The 27,979-nt window shown below is 39.8% G+C and overlaps 1 protein-coding gene across 2 annotated transcripts in view; it reads right to left on the minus strand.

Annotated features, from left to right (window-relative positions):
- The window catches only part of UBL3 (ubiquitin like 3), a 55,971-nt gene extending 33,851 nt beyond the window's left edge, over nt 1–22,120 (minus strand). The window contains exons 1-2 of one of the 2 annotated variants that reach the window (XM_056495712.1): nt 21,698–21,786; nt 21,213–21,396 (exon numbers count right to left, since the gene is read on the minus strand). In XM_056495712.1, the coding sequence (XP_056351687.1) occupies nt 21,213–21,239 (27 nt within the window). In that variant the 5' untranslated portion in view covers nt 21,240–21,396; nt 21,698–21,786. Of the gene's footprint in view, nt 1–21,212 lie in introns of both variants that reach the window. The other variant, XM_056495703.1, reaches the window with a different exon arrangement.
- Nucleotides 22,121–27,979: the final 5,859 nt, after the last annotated feature.

Consider the following 27,979-nt stretch of genomic DNA (forward strand, 5'->3'; position numbering starts at 1 on the left):
TCTATCTCTATGCTCTAGAGGAAATAGAGTCTGCAAAAAGCCCTGATGAAGAAGGCACAGACAAGGGAAGCTTCAGTTTGGCAAGGGCTATGGCACACTTTCCAGCTGGCACTGTAGGATGCTGCAGTCTACAGGATCTCCACCATTATCTAATTAAAAAAAAAAAATCCTTCTGTTTCTTCTCCTACCATATGTCTGTCTACAGAATACCTGAATTAACATAGTTTTTCCCACAACCTTCCCAGGGATGTTAGGACTTTCAGACCCGGCAAAAGACCAGGGAAGAAAGGCATGTCTTATCAGAATATTTTCAAATGTTGGTATATAAACCTACTTACAAATTATTTTCATTTTATTCATAATCCTCCCTTGGCATTGAGCATTAAATGTACATTTAATACACCAGCCTTGAATCTGCTTAGAAAGACAAACATATTGCAGGGAATAAATATCTGTTCAGAAGGTAATTTAGGATTTGAAGGTATTTTTTGTGGTTTTTTATGATTTCTTCCTCTAATGACTATGAAAAGGTCATTTTTTAATTAATTAAAACAGCATGAACTTTTCTCTTCATGACCCATATCTGAAGGGAGGAAAAAAAATCCCAAAGTGTCATTTTCATTAAAATTAAGGTATTCAGAAGCCCTACTTTCCTAGAATATTACCCAAACCCTTTAGAAAGCTTTATGTATGGTTTGGGCATTTTCTTAGGTCACAATTTGATTTCCAGTACTGAAATTCTTTCTTTGAGTTACAGATGTGTATTTTTTTTCCTATATCTGAAAGGTTGAAAACAGTCACCAGGTATAAGAGGTCAGTCGCATTCCCTTGATATACAAATGCTATAAACACGATTTTTTCCACTGAGTCACTGCCTGTTCACACCTGGTACTGGAATGAGAGAGCAACACTGACACACAGGAGCTGTGACAGAGTGAAAAACACCACCCAGTATAAGGTCACAGCACTTGAAATACTGCACAACCTGCTGCAAGGATGACACTGCTTGACAGCACAAAGATGAAGGTACTGTACATCTAATGTGACATTATCCTGAGGGGCACAGCTCCCAGTGGCCCTGCAGGATTAAACTGCTGTGTTTTATCACTTCAGAAAATGGAAGGGCTTTTCAGAAATAAAGCCAGGGCAATAGACATTAAAATGAAAAAGTTTGTTATATACAAATAGCAAGGTACAGTGACAGCGTGGACATTCGAGTCCAGGACAGTGAAATACACATCACATGTTTGACCAGACAGGGACAAGATCACTGAGGCCCCTTTCTTAGCTGATAACAAAAGCAAAGAGCAACATTCTGCTCTAGATCTCTCTCTTTTCCAGTAATTAGTACCAAATTCCACCAGGATGCACATTTCAGAGATAACTCTTGCAATATCTGTTTTCAAAAATTCATGAAACACGTGCAATAAAGCATTTCAGAGAACAACTTAAAACACAATTTCCATATCTTTCAGTACCACTGGCACCATTTAGATTAAATAAGGTATTTGCTGGTTTTTTCTCCCCCTTTTTCTTTGTTTCTTTTAGTAGTTTGAATGCTTAAAGTTTAAAACAAAACCAAAAGCAAGTAAGCATTAAACCAACCAAAAAAATCCCTCCAACACATTAAAAGAAGTATATAAATGAACAAAACACAAGTTACGATACATGAAAGGAACAAAAGTTTAACTTCTGACTCAGAAGGTTGGATGGGAGAACATAACATTGTGAATACACTTTTAAAGCACTTTTCCCTGTTATAAACAGCAAAAAGAGAATAAACTTCCTTGTTTATTGTTTTTTGCCTTACAAAAATCTGATCAACTGCTCCTCTCTAAAGCTTCACACACACAATACCCTGTTTAGCATTTGGGAAGAATTCTTTTCTTTGTTCCTATTTAGCTATCTAGTTTCAATTGAAGCATCTTGCTATTTTTAAGTCCCTCTTAACCTGAAAAAATAAATTTACTTTCCTACTTCCACTCAAGTAACTGAAATTACCTTTTTGGTTTGTATTTCAGGTAAGCTTGATTTTCAATACAAATCTACACAATCACAACCATTCTCATCAAAGAGAGCAAACGTATAAATCAAGTGAGGAATGCAGAATGATAGACTATTTTGGTAAAACCTCAGAGATATATCTTCAAGGTCCTATGTACAGGCAAACTCCTTATCCACCACAGATGCCAAATAAATCACATATGGCTTTTAAAATACAAGGAATTCTAATGTAGTTTGGTTTCCAAAGGCAAAAATATCTAAGAGCATTTCTACCATCCTGATGGTGGCAAGCTGCAGCAAGGGAAATTCCCACTGCCCATGCAGATACAGCCTTCCCAGTGAAGGCAGGTCCTAAGACAGGCAGCAGAATCAGCATATTTGGACACAGCCAGAACTGAAATGCAAAAGGCTCAACCAGCATCATCTAGATCTGAGGTTAGCCCTGCTCTGAACCACCATCACCCAAAGCTATGCTTTGGGATACACACCTTCAGAGGTTTCTTCTAATCTTAAGACTCAATGATCTATAAATATAGATTTTCTTACTTTTATTTATCATTTGTATCAAACACACTGTATATATCAAAGCACTGGTAAACTGAACAGAGCTTCGAAGTTCATGCTTGGCAGCCTCATCAACAGACTTAAGCCCAGCTCGTAAGTTTGGTAAAATGATTTATTATGAGTCTAGAACTATATCTCTGCATAACAAACTCTGGCTTACAAATTTTCTGTGAGAGTTAAAAAGAAAAAAAAAATTATTCTACCTTAACATTTCATACTATTACTTCATTACTTCAACTGATAGCTGAAGGGCTAAACAAACAAAAGAACATTTCACAGGAATAGGTGAACATCCCCAATGCCTCACATACATGCACATTAAAGTTTTATTAAAACTCATGTCCGCTCTTCAGACCAACAGACTTTTATTGCTACAGATTCCTCACTGCTCCTCTGACTTACTTCCCCCCTGCTCTCCCAAAACAGAACCTGTTGGGGGATTAATGTCTGATAAATATGGCACCAGGAATGAGAGAGGAGAGTGAGGGAATATTGTATTGAAAAGATATTAAAACTAAAGAAGTTTATTTCCAAAATTCTCCTCTTGGTTATTCAATTCCATCAGAAGTCTACAATAGCAATAAGTATCTAAAATGAAGACTATTTAGGTATTCAGGTGCCTTTCACTATTAATATATTCAGTTCAAGAGATAAAAAAAAAAAAAAAATCAGACAAGTGCTTCTGTTTTGCCTGACAAGCAACTAATCCTTTAAGCTATGTTCACTGCTATGATCCGACTTGGAGACTGGCATTGTCTCAGAACAGGGGTGGTTACATAAATGTAAGCAGGCCTGGATCTCTAACATTCAGCTTGCTGGTCTTTTGATTACGAAGGTGCATCTTCTGTTACCTCTCGTGAGCTAACGCAGGCCATCAATAAAAGGGATGCTCCCACTCTCTCCCCTTTGCTGGGGTCAGATCTAATGATCTACTATCACCAGATGAGTGGGTTTAAGCTGGACCTATAGAAAAGCTTTGGGGGAATTTCTAGATTACTGTTCCCTCAAATCACTCACTGGCTAATTCCTATTGGAGCGGTAGGACCTCTAACTAAATCCTACTATGAGGATGTCGTGGAAACACGGCCAGTGGAGGGCAAGTATTACATGGTTAATCATGTACAGACATAACGACTAGATGGGAAGGTAGAGGGAGAAACAGAGCTTACAGCACAGTCTTGTCTGCTGGTTCATGTGGAGATGTTCAAAACCCACCCGGACTTGTTCCTGTATAACCTGCACTAGGTGACCTGCTTTGGCTGGGAGGTTGGACTAGACAATCTCCAGAGGTGCTTGGTTTGGCTGTCCATTTGCCAGGAACACAGATAAATGGACCATCTTGCAAACATCTTATATACTCTGGTTTTAGCTACAAAGCTTCCAGTGAGATTTTGAAGACAAGGGCTGGGGCAAAGGAGATTTTAAAAGCATAGATTTGAGGTCCTTGATCTTCCTAGAATAAGCCTCTGATGAGCTGGGCCAATAAAGTTAAGCCAAAGCAAACCATGTGCAAACGGCAGAGACTGGATGCAATTAATTCTCATGTTCAGTTCCTCCAACTCACATATGCATCAAAAACCCCAAGCATTTCAAGTATTTTGATACCACAGCTTAATTAGTACTCCAGATGTACTCCATACAGTATCAACAAATTCTTGTTTTCATTTCACTTGCATATCTAAACTTCAGAGAAACAGCACAATGCTATTTCATCAAGCTGTACACAAACAGTGCTGCTGTTCTGTGAAAATCAAAAATGAAGCTGGACAGGGCAAGAATATAGTGGAGTATTCATGCACGACATTGAATTGAGAGGTTTCATGCTTTTAAGCAGTGAAAACATGCCTAGCTAACACAGTGATGAAGAATAAACAAACGAGGACTTCCATCTTTCCCAGCACAGCAATCTCATCCTGACTGAGCAGTGAGCCAATGAAAGGAGCTTTGCCATTCCTGGTGATCAGACACAGCAGACAATGTATTTCAGGGAAATCCCAATCAGAAAATACAGTGCATTGCCTTAGGCAGCTTCTTCAACTGAATTCTGCTCAATTTTACTAAGGCATCATTCTGCAATTTAAAAAAGGCAAAAGTCCTGTGAAAGTCAGAAAATTAATTTCTAAAACTATGTTTTAAAGCCATCTCTAAATTGCAGCTGGCAAAAAGTTTTTAATTCTAAATCATTTTCCACAATTCATTTTTTTTTTCCTTGAATATGAGTTGTCTGGCTGCAAACTGAACAGCAGAATAGAATGATTACCTGACCTGCAATAACCTTCTTTCCAAGCTTTTGTAAATACTGACTTCTTTCCTTGTCTCATCATCTCTTATATAAATTATAATCAAGTACACAAACAACATAACACTGAAATCTGCCAGGTCACCCTGACACCACTACAGATCTTTTTTATCATGAAGACAACAATCAAAACCAGAGAACGATTTCAGCAAGCTCTAGTGGTCTAAATGACCATCCCAAAACACTCACGTAAAGGAAAATAGTTAGAAAAAGCTGTATCATCTCACAGGGTCAGCTAATGCAAGGAGAGCACTGGACAGATTAAGTGAGCACCACGTGGGCTGGATGTCAATAGGATTAGAGTGGACTTTGGTTGCCACGAGCAAAGACGCCCACGTGCCTCGCAGAGGGGTCGCTGCGAAGGCGCGTCTCCTCCTGGGGGGCAGCTTCGGACCTCAGTGGGAGCAGATGAAAGCACAAACCAGAGGGGAAAGGTTTCAAATACATTCCTCAGCCAGAGACTAAATACAAGGAAGTGTCAGACAAGCTAGGGGAGTTTCAGATGAAAATAAAAAAGCTTTTTGTCAACTCACAGAAAGCCTACTGTGTTATTCTTAAATGCACGCCTCCATCCAGGCAACATTATAAAATGGACAGCTGGCTAAACCCATCCAGAAAATCTGGTGTATTTAACAGATGGTGGCACAGGTTATGAAATTGGTCTTTGCTTCAGTCTCCAAATATTATTTTTAACATAATTGATATATAATATTTAAAGACCCTTAGAATAATTCTCAGATGAAACAAAACTAAGCACTTACTGGAGTGCATCGTGTATATAGATTATATCCTATTCCACATTTCTGTTACCAGAGGAAAAAAAAACTGTGCTCAGGAAAATGAGGAGTTTAGAGTGACTTTCTTGTACCTAAACATTATTGCTTAAAAAAAATACAAACAATTAAAACTGTCCCCTCATTCATATAGCTACCAAGTTGTCTCCTACACAGATGGTCTGGAATGTAATGACATGCAACCACATGTAATTTTCACAGAGAAAAGAGTAACATTTTTACCTTTGTTTTATATCACAGGATTTCAGAGGAAAAAGGGATTTGTTTTTCTATAAATAACAAAGATCATTCCCTTCTATTCCTTCATAAATCAAAGTCAACCTTTTCACATGGTACAGGAAAAAATGAAGGCATCCTCTCAAAAAACATTGGTTTAAATCACGTTTTTTTTCTTAAACTTCCAAATAAATGTCTGTCAATCCTGTGAACTCTTAATCAGCAAATTTAATGCCACAAAAAACAAGCTCAGTTTGGGCTCAAGCTTAAGTAGCACAGCTCTATATTTCATCAATTTGAAAGGAAAGCAAAACACAGAACATAACTGCAATTCTTTATTCTACTGTTTAAAACCTCTATTTTTACATGTCTAAGTAATACATTTGTTCATTTACAGTGACTTGATCATCCTTGAAAAAGAATTGTGAACACATACTAGGGGAGGTTTAGATTGGATTTCAGGAAAAAATTCTTCACCAAAAGGGTTATCAAGCACTGGAGCAGGCTGCTGGTGGAGTCATCACCCCTGCAGGTATTTAAAAGACATGAAGATGTGGTGCTTGGGGACATGGTTTAGTGGAGGCCTTGGCAGTGCTGGGTTAACACCTGGACTTGACCTTACAGGTCTTTCTCAACTTAATATATTCCTTATTTCATTATCAGACTTCCAAAATTCAAATACCTAACCCTACAGGCTGGGCAGCCAATTCTCCCTAAGTATGTAGCATGCTGATGTCACAAGCTGCTTATTCCAGAGCCCACATCAATTACGTAGGCTGAACTCTCCAATATGTTACATTGGGTGAAACATTCTCTTCACATTAAAATTAAAACCTAAAATACAACATTTAATAAAATACTGTGCACATTCTATTAACGGGCATGTAACTCCTAAACATAAAATAATTTATTAATCATCAATCTTCAAAGATAAGGAAATAAAATTAAGCATAGACATACATGTGCAGAGATTTGGCAGTTTAATGTTATCCAAAGCATGGAAATCCAGAACCATGTCACAGTTTTATCTAACTGATCATTTTCAGCTTAGTTTGAACAATAAAAAAGTCACTTAAACAAACCTGCCTGCATTCAACAATTATGACATACTCATCCTCAAACAGAGGCTGTATGTATAGCAGCCCATGTATCAACAAGAGAAAAGGCATGGAGTTGAACAAATATATTTGTGAGCTGATAGTTCTTTGCTCCTTTGTAATTTAAAATTATTAAAAAAAAAATAAAATAAAAATCTGACTCTTCAGTTCAAGTATTATTTCCAGGGTTCCAAATCTATCAATTCTTTGTCAATTTTTCATTGATCTCTTAGTATTGGAATCTGGCCACACAAAAGAAGTCTGCTAGGAAAAAACTACAAAGTTTATTTTCATCAAAGGAATGAAGACTATATTTGGATATATATATCTGTCTACACAGTTACCATGTAAAGATACTTCTACATGAAGTTCCTCAAAACATGAAGAAGTGTACAAGCAAAATAACTTTGATGACAATTTATGCTAGAAAGGTTTCATTTATGGCCATTAGATTTCTACCTCAACTTAAAAAAGCAAACCATAACCAGGAACAACAAAAACACAACAAAAAACACCACACATGCAAAATTAATGTTTCAAAACTTAAATTCAGACAGAAGTGTTAATATGAAACACACCAGAAAGGCTTCAATTTGTAAGTTAATCTTTAGCAGTACACGCATATCAAAAGCTGCCCTCCAAAATGTAAATGGAAAATATATTCATCAAAATGTAAGTGTGAAATTTACTTCAGTATCCAACTGAAGAAATTGCACTGAACTGTTAGGGCAGTGATAACAAGCTTCCCTGCATTTATATCTTACATAATGCCAAAGAATCCTCATTATTTAATTATGTAAGCATAATTTTTCAACCCACTCATATTCATTTTTGCTCCAAGGATATGAAATATCTTGCTAACATTTCAGGCCAAAAGTCAAGAGAGACCTGTCAAGCTTCAAGCAGTGAATTCTTTTAGTCTAATACAAAAACCCCCAAACCAATCCATATTTTTCTTTGCAAGATTCCATTATTAAAAGTTATTAAAACAACATAGCATTGGTACAGGCAGTGCTCTTTCTCTCCTGCTCCACAGTTCTGATTACATACCTAAGCAAAAACACACCATATTTCTGCTGTGATTTTTAGAACAGACCATTCAAGTCCAATTTTATACAACAGATTACGGTGAGACTGGATAATGCTCTTTAAAATTTTTCAGAATTACGCCAAATTAAATTAACCCAATTTGCATTTCTTTGATAACCTAGATTACTTTTAAATTTACCATGATAACATGTATAAAATTCCTTTTTCTTCTTTTTAACAGGCTGTGTGTAACAGCTTAGATGGGATCTCACTTAGCAAAGGTCTGCAACTACACTGTACCTGCTTCACCACCACAAGCAGCTGTACAGTATTTCCATGTTGTAGTTAGGAGAAGATCTGCTACATTCAAATGGCAGTAACATATTTTGAATCCCAGAAAATTTTCTTTCTTTTGCAGTGTTCACATATGTAGATATGAGAGTTTTCTGTAGGAAATAACAAAGCTGGTAGAACTGTGATTACCTGCAAATTGAACATTTAATGATTTTGAAACACTACCTAATGAATTTAAACTAGGAAAAGCCAAGCTACCAAAAACCAGTATGAAAGGACTGAAAATATGGTTTTACAAAGCCCCAACAGCTCAAAAGAATTACATAAATATATACATCTAGTGCTATTTCCAGGTGTTGTGAAATATTCCCTTTGTACAGAGCAGCTGCATCTCCTGCAGGGCATGGGTCTCCTGCAGCTCGTGTGTCATTGCTGCCTGCCCTTTCTGGCCATCCTGAGAACGCTGGCATGTGCACACTGGCACTGGATGCCATGTTTAGGCAACTGAATCATGTGCTTGAAGCTTTATTGCTGTAGAGTCTGTGCTGTATTTGGTAAGGTAAGATTTACTTTTGCCAAAAGGTGAGATAATGTTTACATCGACACTTCCCAACAGTTTTTCCACCCAGCAAAGTAACACACACTGCTTTTCTATCTCCACTCAGCAGCAATACTAAAAATACAAATATTAAGTGATGGATTTGGATATGTTTGTGTCTGGAAGGCAGAGGAACAGCAAGGGTGTTCTTCATCATTTAATCACTCCAAGTACAACCTATGCTTGGTAAGACAAATTCATTACAATTCCTTGACCGTTTCTTGCAGCCCATTGTGCTTGTACAGTAAATTACTGTCCATAAATAAGCCTGATGGCTTTGACACTGATAGGTTCAGTGTCTGTACCTTTATCAGCACATGATTGTGGAATCATGATTTGTCTTTCCCTTTTACTCCTTTCAGCTGCTACCACCATCCTCCTACAAACTGCTACAGTACTCCAAAATGCCTACACTGACAAGTGAATGCCATCTTACCCAGCCACCCAGCAAGAACTACTTTGAAGCAATTCAAAAGACTTCCCTTCCCTATCCCAATGGCTCCACAGACACTCTGGGGGTTTAGCCAATACAGCTTCCAACAGAGCTCCACAAAACAACTGCTGGCTTTATCCAAAAGTCAAACACAGGACAAAAATACAAGATTACTATATTTTTGGATTTTGAGTTAGTAATTTTTGCATAGAAAGTTTTCAATTGCTACAACAAAGAGCTATGGGTCTTCCTAAAAACTGGATCCCATTTTTTAGAACACATTACAATCCGATTTTATAAGAAAAGCTGTGTTGTGATACAAAACAGCAGAAAATGCTGTATTCATTCAAGTATAATTCTCTACCTTCCATTTCCTGCAAAACAACATCTAGTTGAAGCAAAGAAAGAACATCTTCAAAACTGTATGTCAAATGGACTTCATTTCTATATGCTAAGAATTACAAAATAAAACAAGAAGTTTCTTTTTTTTTTTTTTCTTTCCTGTAAAGAACAATAAAGGGGAACAAAATCACTCCAAACCACAAGTTCATTATAAATAAAATTCATAACCTAGGACACTTATTTAAGCATCAAAGTCAGGATAGACATGAAGGAGCAGAATCAAGTATGAAAGGCAGCAAACTATTTACCTGCACTCTGCCTTATCTGGCACTACTCAGCACACTGAATTATTCACTTTGGTGCTTGTCTGTTGGTTGTGGGCTTTTTTAAAGCTGACTTTGAAATTTACCAAGCAGCACATTTGGAGATAAAGGCACTGACTGATAATCATTCTGTGCTCTATGCTTAGGGCAAGCTGTCTTTCCTACATTTCATTTCCTGAAAAAAAAAATTATTACAGAATTTAAAGTAGATAATTTAAGAATAAAACTAAATCCCCATGTCCTTGAATGCTGGGAACTACTCTGGATTTTGCTTCTTCTCTTGAGATTGTTCCAGATTTAAACTGAGGGAATGCTATTTTAAAAGTAGGAATATAAAAACTGACAGATACATTAATTCAATATTTGAAAATCAAGAGCTCAGAATTACTGTTTTATTGAAAGATCACAAAAACACATCAACAAAACCACGTGATTCGCAAAGAGTAAGACTGGAAAGAAATACTAATACTAACATAACCCTAAAAACCAGCTTCCCCATATGCATTAGCCTCAAAACTTGCTTTTTACATCTCATTAACAAATACAGTTACAACCTTTCTCCAAATGTTCTTGGGAGCATTTCTCAATGTATAAATATTTTATTGTCTTTTGCCTGATTTTAATTAACTCAGTGCCCACAAGTCTTTTGAAATAAACCCTTCACATCCGCACAGAACACTCTGGCTTAACTGAAATGCTGGTAAAGTCATGCTCTGAACAGCTGAGACTGACAGGCACAGGAGGTGTACCAGAGCAGAGCTGGCTTGAGAAATTTCAACAGAATTTGACTAAATTATGAAATGCCATTTAAGAAAACAAACCACAAAAAAACACAAAAAAGTCTTGATCTTTTTTGAATTTTCTTTGACTCACTCCAAACTGTAAGATTTTATTCCCTTGCAGCTCTGCTGCAGAGTTATCTAGCATAGGAATATATTTGAATGAAACTACATTTCCACAACATCCACCATTTGTGATAAATAATAACCTTCTTCTCAAAAACAGATGGGTTTTTATTAAGTATTTGTAAAGAAGACTAGTATCACAGGAAGGCTAAGATTAAGATTTACCTTCCAAGAAAAATTTGAACAGTGCAGGAAGATAAGACACAGATGCAGTCTCTGAACAATGAGGAGGTGCTGAATAAGGGGATGAGCAAAAGCACATGGTTCTGGAAGAAGACAATTATGCATTTACACCACAGGGTGGATAAATATTGCTGAATAGTCAGATATTTAGGACCAGTTGTACTTCATTTAACAAGTCGAGGGAGTTCCCCCAATATGGGGTTTCCATGCATGACATAGCACTGCCGTACAATCAACACACTCACAGCAGCAGAATGTACAAGATAAAATTGAAAGCCTCAAAATCTGTACTGAAAGACAATCTCAGCTTAAAAATGCCAGGCTCTTTGTAGAGAGATATTTCAGTCTTCATAGTTAATTCAGGGACAGTTACAGCTGTGCTTCTGGAGTCCACCCCCACCAAAAGTTCGCCCTTAAAAATTTTCCACTCCTTACTCCTGCCATTAAGTGCAAGGAGCACATATGCTGGGATCATCAAGTGCCTGCATGAGAATGCTGGAACAAGGAGTTTTGTGCAACTGCACTGCAGCCCTCCATAGGGATTTCCCTGGCTATCCCTTGAACCACCTTCTCCCTTTCCAGTGAGAAGAAACAATTCAAAAATATCCAAATTAAAATAATTTTGCAAATACCTGCTGCTGCTTTCACCAGAGCTCTCATCACAACCTTGCTCACAGTTTACCAAGCATTCCACCCACTGTGATGGCTGTTTTGAACCTCCAAATAATTTCAAACATATGTAATTCGGAAAAAAAAATATCCATTTGCAGACTTACATGAAATTCTGATTTATCCAGAAATATATTGGCCAGATGCAGTAAGCAGACAGCAATCAAACCCAGTTGCAGTTTCTCTTTATTAAGAGCTCCTAGCTATCTTGCCATTAGTTACGAAAATGAGATCCTCAAAACAAAGTCAAATATCTCAGTAAGAAACTGCTGTCTTGGTGCCAGACCTAACCTATTGCACTCAAAAACCTCAGTCTTATGTCTATAATACTAGAAATACCCACAAGCATAATCTTTTTTTATTAGATAAAAGCTTTCCTTCCTACTTTCTTGAGATTGAAATGAACTTGCAAGAGCTGAACTTACATAAAATACTTAACATATCTTTAAATTATATAGGTGGTCTCTAAAACACCTTTTTTTGGAAATCCACAGCATGAAGAATACACATGACAGCATATTTTGGTATAAAATCTTTGAATATTCATGTCAAACATTACTGCACTTACGTGCTAATACAGGTGGTAGAAGTTACTAATTTCATGTTGGACTTCATGTTAACATCATTACCACTGAAGCATACGGACTCAGCAAATGTGGATTTATTCCCCAGTTGTTAACTATTTTAACAGTTTGGAGTTTACTGCCAAAAAAATACCTATACAAGGATGAAAAGTATAAATCACTAAAACTTGCAAGTCCAATAGAGTTTGTTTGTATCACAGATCAATAACCTGGATTCAAAAGTCAGAGCTAAGCTTTCACTGTCACAAGACACAAATGTTATGATACACAGATTAAAAATAAATTCACAGGCAAAATGACAAATATTGTAATATGTAATACGCCCTAAGTAATGTGTTGTGCATCAAACACAACCACCAAGCACTATGCTAAGAATTAACTTTATTTTGATGTTACTGCCCATACAAATAAAAATTCTATAAATAAAAAAAAATAAAATAAAATACTGCAGCCAGGTATTCCAGACTTTAAAACCACACAAAGGCTTCTAGTTATTCTCTTACAGCATATAAAAGTAAGCATGTCTAAAAAATCTTGTGCAATATTTAATCTTCAAAGAAGATTAAAAGAAATACTGAAAAGAAATGCTATTTTAGAAGAACTACTTTATAGCAATGTAATTTATACTAAGTTTTCTGAGACTTACTAGTATATACCGCATATATTCACATACAGATTGGCACTAATCTACTTTTAAGAAGAGAATCCTGAATTTACAACCTCAGCTATGAAAGATTTTTGACTAGCACTGCACTTCACTACTTTATCACTATTCCATTATTTCTCTATATTAAAAACATATGTCAGATTCTGGGGACAGACTAGGTAGTACTACCTAGAGCACACATTAAGTATCAGAAACAGATTATGGTGATGTGGATCTCTGCCAAACCACAGAGCATTACAACATCACAACTCTGCTGAGGAGATACCAACCAAGGCTACAGGATATGGCTGTGAAGTACTGTTCTTTTCAAGATGAAATACACCGTTCTTTTCAATCTCAAAGAAGAACACATATAGCTTCCTTCTGTTTATTTTGAAATTGGTATCCCACTTTTATCAAGTACTGGAGATAACTTCTTATGCAATATGAAACAGTTAATATTGCATAATGAAGACCACAGAAGAGCGTACACAGAAACTCAGTACTACCTTAACAAAAAAAAAAAAAACAAAAAAACCAAAAAAACCAAAAAAAAAACCAAACCAAAACAAACAAAAAAAAAACCTTTGCTTTCATTTCCATCCAAACTGTCCCTAGAGTCACAGACTAAAATCCAGAGCCTCAGCTGCAGCTAAAAAGCACCCCAGGATAAGACCACCTTTGTTCCTTAGCAGTGGTCCAAGCCTGGACATAAATCAGACCAGCCCCGAGAGAGACTCAAACCATCACAGCAAGTAGACAGACACAAACACTTCCAGTTTGTATCCTTTGTGTGAACACCAAGTATCATTTTGGCACCTCCATCCCACTAAAGCACAGACGCCTTGTTAGGTAATAGAAAACAAACCTACCAAACTCCCAGACAGAATCTCTGGTTTTACTTGGCTAATTTCTATGGGATACATAAAACTCAAGGAGTTTCTTGCTTGCTTCTGTCTCCATAACGACAGTGTCATGGAATAGTCTCAGCTAAACTCTGCCACAAGCCTTCCCTTTAACTCTAAACTGAATCTCCCAAATAATTTTAAGTAAGCAGCCAAACCAAAACAAACCCACAAATGTAATCCTGTCACTGGCAAGCTATTTTCAAATTTCTTTACAGAAAGTAAGAAAAAAACTCCAGGAGTTGTGCAATCTGCCAAATCTTCATTCTACACAAAGTTTCTATCTGTGGAAAATGTACACTATTTTTTTAAATCACATTTTACCATACGTGTGCAGTCTTACTACAAATTGAGAGCAGGCCTTCACTGTGGATGGTTTACAAGCAGCAATAAATGTATCCTCTGTCAAGGAGCTAAACACAATCCCAGTTGGCAATCACAAAAAACACCAAATTTCCACAAATATATAAGAGCTGTCAGCTGCAATATTTAAGTATTTCTGCAGAACTATACCTCTCAGGCTCAGCAAACCTACAAAAAAGTAACTTTTTCTTTAAGTATTACTCTTAAAACTAAACAGACCTTCTAAATAATTTCTCTGCATTGCTAGAAAGCTTTTATAGCAACTTTTTCCCACTTCAAATCTCTTTTCAGATATTGAAGTGCACAATGCTATTTGCAGAACCTCAATTGATGTCTCAGCAACCTTTCTTTTACCAACTTTTGCAAAGTCTTGACTATTCATGTGGTTTTTTTCCTCAGTCCTTTCTTACAATCAGTGCTTTCAACACTTAGTGCATCTATGACTTTATATTTGCCTGGAGGTGTACTAAATGAAAAATGTTTCAGTCATTTTTTTAAGATGTTTAGCAAAGTATGTATAACTGAAACTGTCAAAAAATGAAGACTAGCTTTCTAAAAGAAATTACAGAATAATTTTTAACAATAACTGAATTCCAAAAGACAGATCTCTAAATTATGTGGAAACCAGTAAAAAGCTGGGGTCTCAATGTTTAGATTTTATATTAGCATAATGAAATTAAAATTTCTCATTGACATGCTGCTCATTGTCCAACGCTTCTAAAGTGAAAACAACACACTCAGTCATATTCCTTTAATAATTACAATGAGCTAAAGTTTACCCATGCAAAATTGTGTCAGGAAAGGCTTGCTATTTTTGTAGCCTCAATTAATTGCTGTAAAAACAGACTTAACGTGAAAAAGAATACTGATCAGCAGCAATGTCTTTCACCATATTCAGAATGAGAAATAAACAACCAAGTGGATCCAATACTGTACTCAGAAGAGACTGAAAATAAGCTGAATTATCTCTTTTACATAAACCTTAAGAATGATTAGTCACATTCCAGATATTTCTGGATTCCTGCAAGCTAGTGTAGCACTCACAGGCTGAGTCAGAACCGAGGTCTCCATTCTGCTCACTATTGCATAAGCAGATACAGAGACATCTCCAAAAGTTTACATTCTGAGTTTTACTGAGTAACAAAGATGACTGACCAGAAGTATAAAACAAGTAAATCCCACTGACTAAAAATACTGTGACCATGGCTTTCAACATTCACAAAAGTTATACCTAGAAGGAGCTCTCAACTAAAAAAAGTAGTAAAGTGTGCCTTTAGTTATTTTATTCATAGTATCATGAAAGTATTTCTTACCAAGACAGCTGCAAGGACCACATTCAGACAGCCTAAGTTCCTACTGCAGCCTTGAGCCAAACCAAGGAAGTGAGATATGGGCTTTGAATGATCCAAAGTTTAGATTTAGATGTGCACAAAGCAGAAACAAGATCCACAGGGAAACACTGACTACAGATTCCTGACATTGTGCCTAATTCCACTTCTGAGAGGTGCAACTTGTTCAGGCCCTGACTGACCTGGTCATTTACCAGATGATGTCTGCTAATTTTGAAACATGCACAATTGAGTGTTCCTGCTGTAGATACGATCGCTTTCCTACACTCACATATACTCAGCATTTGTATTTTTCCTCTCAGTTCCGCTGGAACCTGCCAGCAGCTACTTCCCAGTATTCCCAACATGGGAAGAGTTAAATGTCCTTCACTATACATCCCTTCCAGTAGTTCATGAAGTTAGACAACAAAAGGAGGTAAAGGAACCAGTTCAGGTAATGACAACAACAAGGGTGGGTGGCAGGAAGGAAGGAACAGTTTATATCATCAGCCTACACTTCCATCTGAAGTATTGAGCTGCACCACAGCCCAGAGTAAGGATCAATCCAACCACAGGTTACATCTGCTCAACCCCAAAGAAAAGAGATGAAGGTAATGCAAACATTTGTTTCAGAATATGTCAGATGTATACACTAATACAAACAATAATAACACACTAGTTACAAAGTTTCTCCTACAGCGCCATACACAAAAATGTCAGTTGTTGCTAAGATGTTTCTTTTTGGTTGTTAGATACATTTTTAATCTGTCAAACAAAAAAGAAAAAAAAAAAAAAAAAAAAAAAGGTGGCTGGGGGAAATGATAAAGGTGAATAATTTTGGAGTATATCCAAATATATACACACTGAAGACGACCTTTAGTAAGTTTATCCCCGGCCACTGCCTCAGATAGCAGAGAAAGAGGTTCTTCATTTGATTACAAGAAGCACTGCAATATGCTACAAAGGCTCAACTGGCTTATATATTGGCCCGATATGTAAGGAGTCAGAAGCTTCTCCAAGCTCTTCTTTCTAACATAGATCCCACCTCCAATTCCTTCCCCGAGAGGAGAAAAACAAAACAAACATTGAGAATGGCAAAAGATAGGCTACTCATTTCTGTTACAATCAGCAAACAATTGTGGAAAAAAATTTTAAAAATGAAAAAAATATCCATACAGAACTCAATTTATTATTTTTATCACGGAATGTAACGAATTAGGACTTTCAACATGTGGAGGATTCAAAAATACAGAGAAATAATCATACTTCTATTGCTACAAAAACATAAGCGACTAACTTAAGACTATTATGCACAAAAGCTACTGGGAATACAATAATTTTCAAAACCACAAAAAGGACCCACTGAAGGCAAAAGGAAAAGCAGTTAAAACAGAAGAACAGAGATGCAGGACTTCTCACATTTTGTTCTGATACATTAAAATGCTATACTGAAAAAACTATTTTTTATGCTCCAAGTGTATTATAATGCTATGGCACCTATTATTCTTAAATGAAATAATTTTTTAGACAGAATGATGGAGAACAAAACTCAGCTGCCATACAACCAGCTACTCCTTTAAGTTGCTCATATCTGAACCTTATTCTTGGAGGCCAAAATTTCTGATTCTGTAGCATCGGTTTCTGTCCATCCTTTTCCACTGTTAGCCTCCATCAATATGTATTAGAAATCAAGTCCCTATCTATGTTCAACTATTCATCAATATTCTATATTAAATTTCCTCAAAAAGAAGATGAACACACATTTCCACTAAAGATGCTGACTCTAATAAGGAGGAAACTGAGCAGGGTTTCTATTTGTTATTCTTCATCCTATTGCCCCCTTTTAACATTGACCACATACAACCATTTTAGACCATATGCTTCATGATCTTCTATGTCTGCAAATGTCTCACATCAAACATTCATTTTTCTTAAAAATAACTCCTACCATACCATCTACATCTCTGAAGTCTAGCACATGGATTGTAGAGCTGTGCACATTAAAATTAAAACCTTTCATTGTTTGGTAGATTCCAGTATTTTGCTGTTTACCAAATGCAGAAAAACCCAACAAACCAACAAGAAAACAAACCAACAAAACCCACCATGAGCCAAAAGCATCACTCTCTCTTACTGCTCAGACAGAAAATGAATTGGATCTCCTAGAGGGCAAGCAAAGAACTGCCCAGAAAGAGCTGGCAGAGCCTTTTCATACTGACATAAAACACACGGACTGCAGGGAACAGTGGACACTGCTAATACTTTTTAGTCAAGCAGGTGATTTTCTGTGGACTCTTAAAATTCCTGAAGAATTCTAACTATAAGGAGAAGTATCACAGGCACACAGAATACAGAGAGGAACCTTCCCAGATTCTGATGATAACTCTACAAAAATAAAGGAGATTATTCAATTCAGTAAGAACTTCTTGACTGAGCATATGCTTTCCATAGCTTGCTTTAAAATTGTCAGCAAGAGTGTTTAAACAAATACCAAACCATTTTCATTTGGTCCGCTCAAAAAGCCAGTGTGATTAATTTCACAAGTCCATAAACCACTGCATGTCTATTTATCATTACAAAAGAAATACAACTTGCAAACAGCCCTGCTGTTATTCACAGTCAAACTAACAGCTACCAAATGGTAAAACTAATAAATTACCTGATTAAATTACTGACCATAATCAGAGGAGCCCTGCTGCCACTACAGTCATCAGAGCTTATGTGAAAAATTGAGAAAAATTAGGCCTTAGATATGCAGTTTAGTCTTCAAAAACTGTCTCAGACACATCTAGTCCTAATGAAGTTAATGAAACAACTCAGGTAGAGAGGTCAATATTATCAGGTTTCATTCCAGGAGTGGAGTTCTAAGCAGTAAGTAGCACACATTGCTAGGGAATAATGCACCACAAACGTACAACACCTGGAATGTGGTGTGTCACTATCCAATTTATTAGTGGAATGCAAATGATAAAGTACTGTGTTAATTATTTAGGAAGTGATGTTGAAATGGTTAGCTGGTAAAGACTGCTGTAGTTCTGGAGACAAGTCAACTCAATGTCAGAGAACAGGAGACTGGGTCAAATTATGTCTGCTTAGAAATACGAAGTTTACTGGAAATCAGATAATTTACTATGAATTTATGTACAGCAGATCACTCTCAAAGGTGGGACAGGAAGATGAATTAACACATTTTTAAGAAGCAGCAATTATAATATTATTATTATTATTATGAGGAGGTTAGTTCATGAACCTGACATATACAGTTTCAAACATTATTATTATAATACTTATGTAATTCATAGCAGATTTACTGAGTATAATGGAGTCTTCATAAAATGACACTCCATCACACTGCTGCCAGCTCCTACAGAAATGGGAAATCAATTTTTTGCAAATGCAAATTACACAGTGGGTGGGTAAGAGAAATGCAAACTGCAAAATCCTACACTAAATAAAAACATATATAAACATGGTGACAGCCTGGTAAGGGCTCCTCTCCAAATAGCTAAGGAATGGCAATCCCATTTTCCTTCCTGAACAAACTCCTTTCAAATATGGAGGATGGCAACAACAGGAGACCAAAAATAAGCTTTCAAGCAATCTTTTCATAGAGTAGTATTTATTTGTTGTAATTAATAACTGGAATTTCTACAGCAAACTTTCAGAGAGAAACTGCATCTAATACTGCAGAAACTAAGAGAAAAATGATCCCATGACAGGCCAGAAAATATATATTTATTTAGTTAAATTCTACCAACATTGGTAACATCTTCATTCAAATGTTTTTGTAATGACTCAGTATTTAAACATCACTATGTATAACAAGCTTCTTCCTGATTTGAATAAACAGAGCAGCACTAGGCCCAGCTATCCCAAGCAGTGGTATTCTCATTACACTGTAACAACAGAAGGAAATAGTTTTCATAGAAAAATTTGTATTTTGCCTATCTTAAAATCTGTGCACTTTGTAGCAAACGCCAAGCATTACAAGCCTAGTGGCAGCACCGGGACTCCCAGGCAGGCCCTAGGAGAGGAGGAGGTGGCAGCTCAGCCCAGGGTGACAGGGAGGAGGAGTGTGTTTCATGTCACAGTCAAGGGACTCCTCCAGGCAACTTAAAAAGCAGCACTGAGAGATTTGCACCTAATCCTCCACGGCCCAGGCGAGGATTGCTGTGATATAATGCTAGACAGCCACGTGCAGGAGAGAAGGGGGTTCAAAAGGCTCTAACAGCAGAGAGAAAGAGAGACACTAGAAAGAAATATGTGAAAACTGATAGCTGAGGAGCTTATTGCCTCTGAGTTTAAATCCTTTCATCGCTCTTTTCATCCAGGGGAGGCAAAATTTATTTATAGTATTTGAGAAAGGCAGAGGAAAAAAAAAAAAGAAAAAAATCTGTAAGCTTATAACTCGCTGTTTTATCACCCTCTGTATCTTACTGTTTCTGCTTTTTTTTCTCTTTCTTTGGTCAAAATTCTCATTGTGACTGCTATACAAAAGCTGTGAAGGAAATGCAGAAAGCAAGCAACTAAACAGATACCATTATTTCAATAGCCCAGTTGCCATACATGTCCCAGTTAACTATACATCAATGACTTAAACAAGGGCTACTCCGTTTTATTGTTCTCCCTACCGGGGCGGGTTTTACCCACAAAACAGAACTTCATCCCGAAATTTAAAAAAAAAAATAGACAAGTCTTTTGTTTTTGGGAAGGGAAAAAAGTACCTTTAAATGTGAACAACCGTGTGGAAACGCGTGAAAATATTCTGCTGGAAGAATAAAGAATTAACATACTAAACTGCAGCTACAAGTTCGTGGGTGCTTTTTCCAGCTAAGAGACTTATGAAAATATATCCTGACTTATGGAAATACATACAAATGGAGAAAGTCGTGCTGAACGGAAGATTACCTAGCAGACCTGATTCACCCTGGCTTCTCATGATTTGCTATACCTTCCTGTTTTAAACGTACTGAGCCGAGTATCAAATACAAGCTGAAGTACAGTCCGCCATAAGAAGTACTAGGAGTGCCCTTGAAAAATGTCCAGATTGCAGCTAGTGCACAAAGGACCTCGCCATGAAAATAAAGCGCATGAAAATTTCTCTCTCGCTCTTGAGCCGGCAGCAAGTGAAGAGATTAACTTCCCACCAACATCGGAAGACAAAGCGACGGCAAGACACAAGCCAAATTTAAGAGGTTTAGAAAGAGAGATACAGAAAAAAAAATTAAAAGAAAGAAAGAAAGAAATGGGTCGAGCAATTCATCCCGAATGCTCTGCTTCGTATTTATCTCCCCCCAAAAAATGCTCGGAGCTGAGGAGCAGGGCTACACGACCCAAGCGTGAGCACTCAGGTAACTGACTGCCATAGGTAAGGGAGTCTGGCATCCCCCTTCCCTCGCTACACGGGAGGCGACGCTGCAGATCTCCCACTCCACCACCAAAAAGCGAAGCAGAACCGGCATCTAGGGTGGGAGGGGGAAGGTAATTAACTGGGAACTTTATGTTCCTTAAATATGCAACCAAGACCTTTTTTTTTCCTTCCCACGCCCCTCTTCTTTCCATGTTCTCTGTCAAAACTGGGCTGAAATAAACGTTATTCTATAATAAAACTATTAAATAAACAGCACAACACTCACCATATCAGCTGGAACGCTGCTGGACATTTTGATGTTACCCTAAATGGCTTAAAATCAACTTTAAAAAAAAAAAAAAAAGAAAAAAAAAAAAAAAGAAAAAAGCAGCAGCACGAGGAGCAGCCCGCCGGAGATCTTCAAGATGCAAACCCGGTGTCAGTATCGGAGGCAGCAGCTTCCACGTCCCCTAGGCGAAAGAGGTGCCCGATAAGCAGCGGGGAAGGGGCCGGCTGAGGAGCAGGAATATCCAGGGGCAGCGGTGCCGGGCTGGACCGGAGGAGCCAGCGGGAGACCAGAGATGGCAGCAGATCCCTGTCAGCGGCGGCGGCAGCAGCACCAGCGGTGCCAGGTAGAGCAGGCAGCAGGACTACACCGCCACATGAGCTGCGTGCGGGCTTTTTCCCCCCTTCTCGCCCTCAGCCTCCTCTCCCAGCCCCGACAAATGACGACGGGATGATTCACACGGGATAATAGAGCGTCCAAGTCACCTCCTCAGCCGGCGCGGGCGACCCGGGCGCGCAGGCAGGACCTGGCTGCTGCCCTGGGCGGCGGGGCAGGGAGGCGGGAGGGCCGGGGTGGGCCCGGGGCCGCTGGGGAGGACGCCGGGCTGCGGCCCCCCTAGGCGGTGTGCGGCATCCAAGAGCGCCCGGCGGGGACGCGGGCCGGGCAGGGAAGGGAGGGAGGGCGCTCGGAGGGGAGAGCCCTCCCCCGCGGCGCTCGGAGGGGGCCGGGGGGCGTTCGACGGCGGCCGCCTCCCGCAGCCTCAGCTCTCCGCTCGCATCGCCGCCGCCGCCTCCTCAGCCCGCCCTCCCTCCCTCCCCCGCCTCGTCCGCCGGCGGCTCCGGCCGCCCCCCGAGAGCCGCGCTGCGAGCCGGAGGTGCCGCTCCTTCAGCGCGATCCTCGCCCGCAGCCGCCCCCTGTCATCTTCGGCTCAAGCCAACATGGCGCCCGCCGAGCCGAGCGAGGGGACGCGGCAGGGGAGACACGGACCCTCCGCCGCCGCCTCCGCCGCCCCCGCTCCCGCCGCGTCACACGCCGCCGCCCCGCGCGGCACCATGGGGCTTGTAGGCGGCCGGGGCCGGCCGGGGCGGGGCGGGGCCACCCTCCCTCCGCGGGCCCCGTCGGGGCAGCCCTGGGCCCCGCCGCGCTCCGCAGCGCTCCCGGTACCGCGGGGCTCCGCCGGGCTCCGCCGCTTCCCCCCGGGCAGCGAATCGGCGCTGTGCCCCCGCGGGCCCTGCAGCTCCCTCAGCGCCGCTCCCCTCGCAGCCCCTGCCTCCCGCAGCGTGTGCCGCTCCCGGCGTGTGGGCCCGCGCCGTCCCCTTGGATGGCTTCCAGCAACAACAAAAAAAAGTAATTACCGTAGAATGTTGAGGGTTTGGACTGGAGCTTAAAGATCGTCTAGTCCTAATCCACCCTGCCACGAGACTAGGTTGCTCGAGGCCTTACCCAACCTGGCCTTGAACATCCACAACCTGTCTGAGCAACCTTTCCCAGTGCTTCGCTGCCCTCTGAGTAAAGAATTTCTTCCTAATATCTGTATTGTTCCTCTTTATGTTTGGACCCATTGCTCCTTGTCCTATTACCCATCCTCCTATCATTACAGTTCCTGACAAGAATCCCTCTACAGATTCACTGTAGATAAGCTACATTTTCATGTTACTGTTTTAATTGTTTTGCACCCCAGATCTTCAAGTCTGGGCCTGTACATCACATTTTTGTATTTCTCATTCTCACATTGCTCTATAGATTTTTCTTTAGGGTTTTTATTTTTTTTTTTTAATTATTTTAATTATTTAATTTTTTGTTCTCCAAACTCTGTAGATTTAATAATGGAATAAACTCCTGTGAGATTCACAGTGCAAACAATGGGTGCCACCTTGGAAGTACCCGGAGAAAGGGAGCTCCTTCATCATGGCAAATGCCCCTACAAAAGCCACCTTGCTTCCTGAAGAGCTCTGCACTTTGTTATGGACCCAAGTTGTCAGAAACTGTGTGTGCAACTGGTGTTTTATCCCTTATTTCAGACAGCTCCTGGAGACCAGCATTCAACAAAGAAAGGCGGTGCCTGATGAAAAGTGCACTGCAGCTCAAATACACAAAAAAAATCCACAAGGCACATGTCTACTGAAGAAATGAGTTGGCCTTTTGAGAGGGCTGTGGGTAGGCACATTCACATACCAATACTGTGAAACTGTCCAAGAAAAGAAAAATAAATCAAGAAAATCAAGCAGATGGTGACAGATGGTTCCTTTGTGGACAAATCTCATGTGAAACCACAGGAAATTAAGACAGAGTTGTTCCCTTTAATTCTAAAAGTTCTAATCTTCCTGTCCTCTTTAGGACTTCACACTGCAAAGGCAACCCCTGGCAAAACACTGTTCCTTGCAGGGGTTATAATTCTTTACTTTGTACTCTGCCCCAAAATAGTACAAAACTTCTGACTTCAGAAGATAAATCTGACAGCAAGCAGCCCCATTTGATGTCTGGGAAAAGAGTTGGGGCCAGCAGAAGTGGCCGTGCATGTGTGATCTCTGTGAGGATTCTGTACTGCCACATTGCACGACTTTAGGCATGTCACTCCCTCTCTTGTCAGCCAAATTCACTTAGATTGTATGTTTTTGGGAGTCAGTGACAGCCCCAGTCTCTGTCAGGCCTTCTAGACACCAACAGATAAAAGGTCTTGAGTTTGTGGGAGCAATAGCAAGTTGTTGAAGCACTGCTTACCCTCTCTCTGACTGGCTGTCTTTGAGGGGCAGAGAAAATACAAGAGGAGAGTTAAAGAGATGAGGCTTGAAAGATGGCTCTCTCTTTCAAACATTATGCATTCTTGGGTATCTATGACTCTCTGATTGAATCAGTGACAGACTAAGGAATTATAAAAGATCTTGCTTAGTAGAGTTTATTATTAGAACCTTACTAATGTGGGCTTTTCCCTGAAAAACAATCAAACAAAAAAAAAAAAAAAAGAAAAAAAAAAAAAAACAACAAACACCAAGAAAGTTACATACAGCAGCTAAAATTTAACCAGGAGGTAAGATCTGCTCCAAGGCCATCCTGCAGACCAGCCCTTCACTCCTCTCAGAAAGCAGCCCTGTACAGGTACCTCAAGGTGGTCCAGGTAACTTAGGAAGTGCCCTGCTCATACCTTTCCCACTAGCACTCTTGTTGTAGGGGCAAGAGAACAGGCACCACAGCTGCTTTACAGGCACTGCACATCACAGCTGTCTCCTGATGTAATCTGAAATTGGTGGCAGCGCAGTTATGTCCTTGACCACTTTGTGTCTGCTGAGGTGCATGGCCCTTCCCACCTCTCCTACAAGCAGGCAATGCAGACAGTAGGGCTTTGTAATCCTTTGCAGCTCACAGGGTGGATTGCCAAAGATTATGTGGAAATACCCATCCACTGAACATCAAGGAGTCCATGTGCCCAAGCAAGTCAGGCAAGTAAGGACAGCAGCAAGCACAGGCAAACTGGATGAGGGGTCAGCAAGGCAAGCAGGCAGCTGCAGGGCACATCCACGGCACTGGAGATGGCTCTTTTTAATGTTCACATGGAGGAACTCTTCTGTGGTGCATAATGATAAACATATCCAAAGGATGAATGGAGGATCTGGTACAACTGGTACATGCTGGAGATCATTTCAAGGTGATTGTGTGATGGGCAAATAAATAAGAAGAGGTGCTGATCCTGGTAGAAGTTGCACTACATATGATGACAGGGATATAGCTTACCAGTTTTGTAGAGGTGAGGTCATATACTTGAAATGCAGGGTGGTCAAATATAAAACAGAAAAACAACCTTTTCTCTTTGGCATGTATTAAGAAATGCTGTTATGATAGTATTCATTTCACATTTGCAGAGAGAGGAAATGAGAGTTGTGGTCAGCAGTAGCTGTCTGGAACAGGGGACCCTGCAAAAGCATAACCACAGGCTGAGTCTGGGATCAGCTTGCAGATAAATCCCAAGCAAGTGCTACAGGCATACACGTCTGAAAACAAATCGTTTCCACATCCAAAGACCAAGGGAAAAAGGGGAAACGCTGCTCAAGAGGAGTGCTGGCAACATAGAAATCTTAAAAGGCTATTCTGTTTTTGGGACCTAATCCTGTACTCAAATGCACAAATCTTATTTCCGTTAAGTCTCCTTTGCAGAAGTGTCATTTGAATTTGGACATCAAGGTAGAAAACCATTCATCATCACTACTTTGACAATTTATGGGGAAAATTGACGAAGTATGCAACTGATATTTCATTCCTTATTTGAAAAATACGACATGACATAAGTAGAATTTGGCCATTCTGTATTGCCTTAGAGAAGAATTGTGCCAGGTGTCTACAAGTAGACCGGGCTGCGGATTAAGTGTTTCATGGCCATTAGTACTAGTTGAAAGCTGACTCTGTACTGAGACGTGCTTAATAGGAATAAAAGGTCTGTTATACTAAATCAGATTAATAGTCCAGCCAATGTGATATCCTGTCTCCAGCAGTGGCCAGCATCAAATGCTTCGGAGAAGGACACACAGACCCCTGCAGTGGACAATCACATTATAATCATCTTATTTGCTCAGTTTCCACTGCTGCCAAAGGTGCCAGAGGTTTATGGCCTGGAGCACAAAATTCATGTCGTTTATAGCCTTAATGGCAGCATAACCTAGTGTTAACATGTGAGACTGATTGCCATTTTTCAGAAGAGCAGCACTCTCCTGGATGTTGTTATTGCTGGGGTTGGAGACCACATCGAGCTTACCTCCCATGACTGACATTAAAAGCTTTCAGCCCAGTACTGTCCTCCAGAGTTTTCCCTTTGAGGCAGGCTGTGAACAGGAGCATCTTCAGGAGAGGTAACCCACCATCAGGAAATTTCTTTTAAGGCAATTTCTGATTTGCCTCCAGATTTTCAGAGCTCCCTGAGAAGGTGAAAGGCTCCTAAGACAAAGGGTTTAATTCTTTGGGGTTTGGCCATGGGACAGATCAGGATTCTTTCCCTCTCTGGCAGCCTTAGAGGCAAGATATCCAGGGCAGCAAGGAGCACACCGGGTTACTCAACAGGATACTTTTAATACCTTTGTAGAGACATGTGGCCTTTTTTTTTTTAACTCTTACAGAGCCAAGTTTGCATTCAACTCGGTATGACTCAGTCACATTGTATTCAGGCACCTGAAAAAGAAGCGTTCAGGCAAAAAGCTTCACTGGAAATGAGGGCTGGATCCCACAGAGTGCTTGCCACCTGCTGTCTGCCCCCATGTGCTGCTGGTTTCTCATTCTGGCTGCTGCAAAAAACTCCTATTTTCTGTGTTCAGATTTTTTTTTTTTTTTTTAACTAAACTGACTCCTTTCCCCTTGGTAGAACATTGATTTTTGCCTATTTGCTGCTCCTGTGTCAAGCCAAACCAGCATGTGGGTCCTATCAGCCTCTCCGTCAATGCCAGCAGGCTTCTGGGAACAACATTCCTCAGGTCCACACCTTTCTCTAAACCAGCAGGAAAGCAACAGAAGGACCTCTGAGATTTTGCAGTGTTTAGAATACACACTGCCAGGCAGAATCGTGGTTTATTTTTCTATTTTTTTTAGTTACTCATCAGATATTTTTTAAGTTAGGATCAGATTGATCTTGCTGGAAAATAAAAACACACAGCCAGTTTAAACCAACTCACATTGTTCCTCTGAATGCCCCAATTTGCTTTAAGGGTTTGTTTTCCCCCCTCACATCTGCAGAACCCGTGTACAAACAGAAGACTGTAGGAAAAAACTGAGTGACACTGAGTGCCCAAGGTTATTCCTGACCTTCCTGATGCAGCTGAACCAGGCAGGAACTGTGCTCTGCCAATCTAGTGGGTGTTGCTGAGATATGGCATAGTGTTGTCACAAATTACATCAGGTAACTCCTAAGAGCAGGGGTGAGGACTGATAGAAGAGAGTACAAAGGTGGAATAAGAACAAGAAGTCCCCAAGCCTGTTTTAGAGAGTATTCAAATCACCAGAGATCTGGAGGTGGTTTAATTATCTGTATATCTAGGAATAAACGGATACATCTGTCCAGTTCATACAGAAAAATAACCCTGAAAACAGTGGGAAGAGGTCCCTTATTTTATAACATATAGGAAACAGGAAGGAGAAATTTTAGCAGAAAAACTTCCATCCTGGATCAGCTTCCTGACAACGAAGGGGAACTAGGGGGAGCATTGAGGTTATGCTACAGCTTTGAACTTGAAACTTGAATTTAATGAAACATAGGAGTAAAATATTCTTTAATATCAGGCAATAATATATGGAAATGAAGAAGTTCTACACAACTGATTATAAGGGTTATGCTGGCAAAAATTACTAAAATTTTCCAGAGAAGAGGGAGGTCAAAGATCAGGAAAAGTGCCATATCAAATTAAATGACAGCCCTGTAGAAAAAGGAACAAGAATTTGTGGCTTTGGGGAATGACTGTTGCAAAACTCAATGCTGCAAAAGAAATTGTCTAGAAAAAAATGGAGAAAATGTATGGTTGGTGTTCAAGAGAAAACAGTAGAAGAGCATCAGGTATCAGCCTCAGACGGATCAAGGATGGAAAAGGAGAATGGCTTTGTGAAACTGTTAGATGTGAAGGCTGAAGCTCAGATTGCTCGTTGGTGCTACCAGGATCCCAGCTATTGTTTGTGCCTGACATGAGCCATGGCAGCCCAAGGCTGAGTGTAGCCTATTAGTTGTGCAGAGCCAGAATCAGCAGGGACCCTGGGGTACCAATGTGTTTTATCATGCCTCTGTCCTGCTGACTGCAGCA

The sequence above is a fragment of the Oenanthe melanoleuca genome, chromosome 1, assembly GCF_029582105.1.
Source record: "Oenanthe melanoleuca isolate GR-GAL-2019-014 chromosome 1, OMel1.0, whole genome shotgun sequence".
NCBI classification, from domain to species: Eukaryota; Metazoa; Chordata; class Aves; order Passeriformes; family Muscicapidae; genus Oenanthe; species Oenanthe melanoleuca.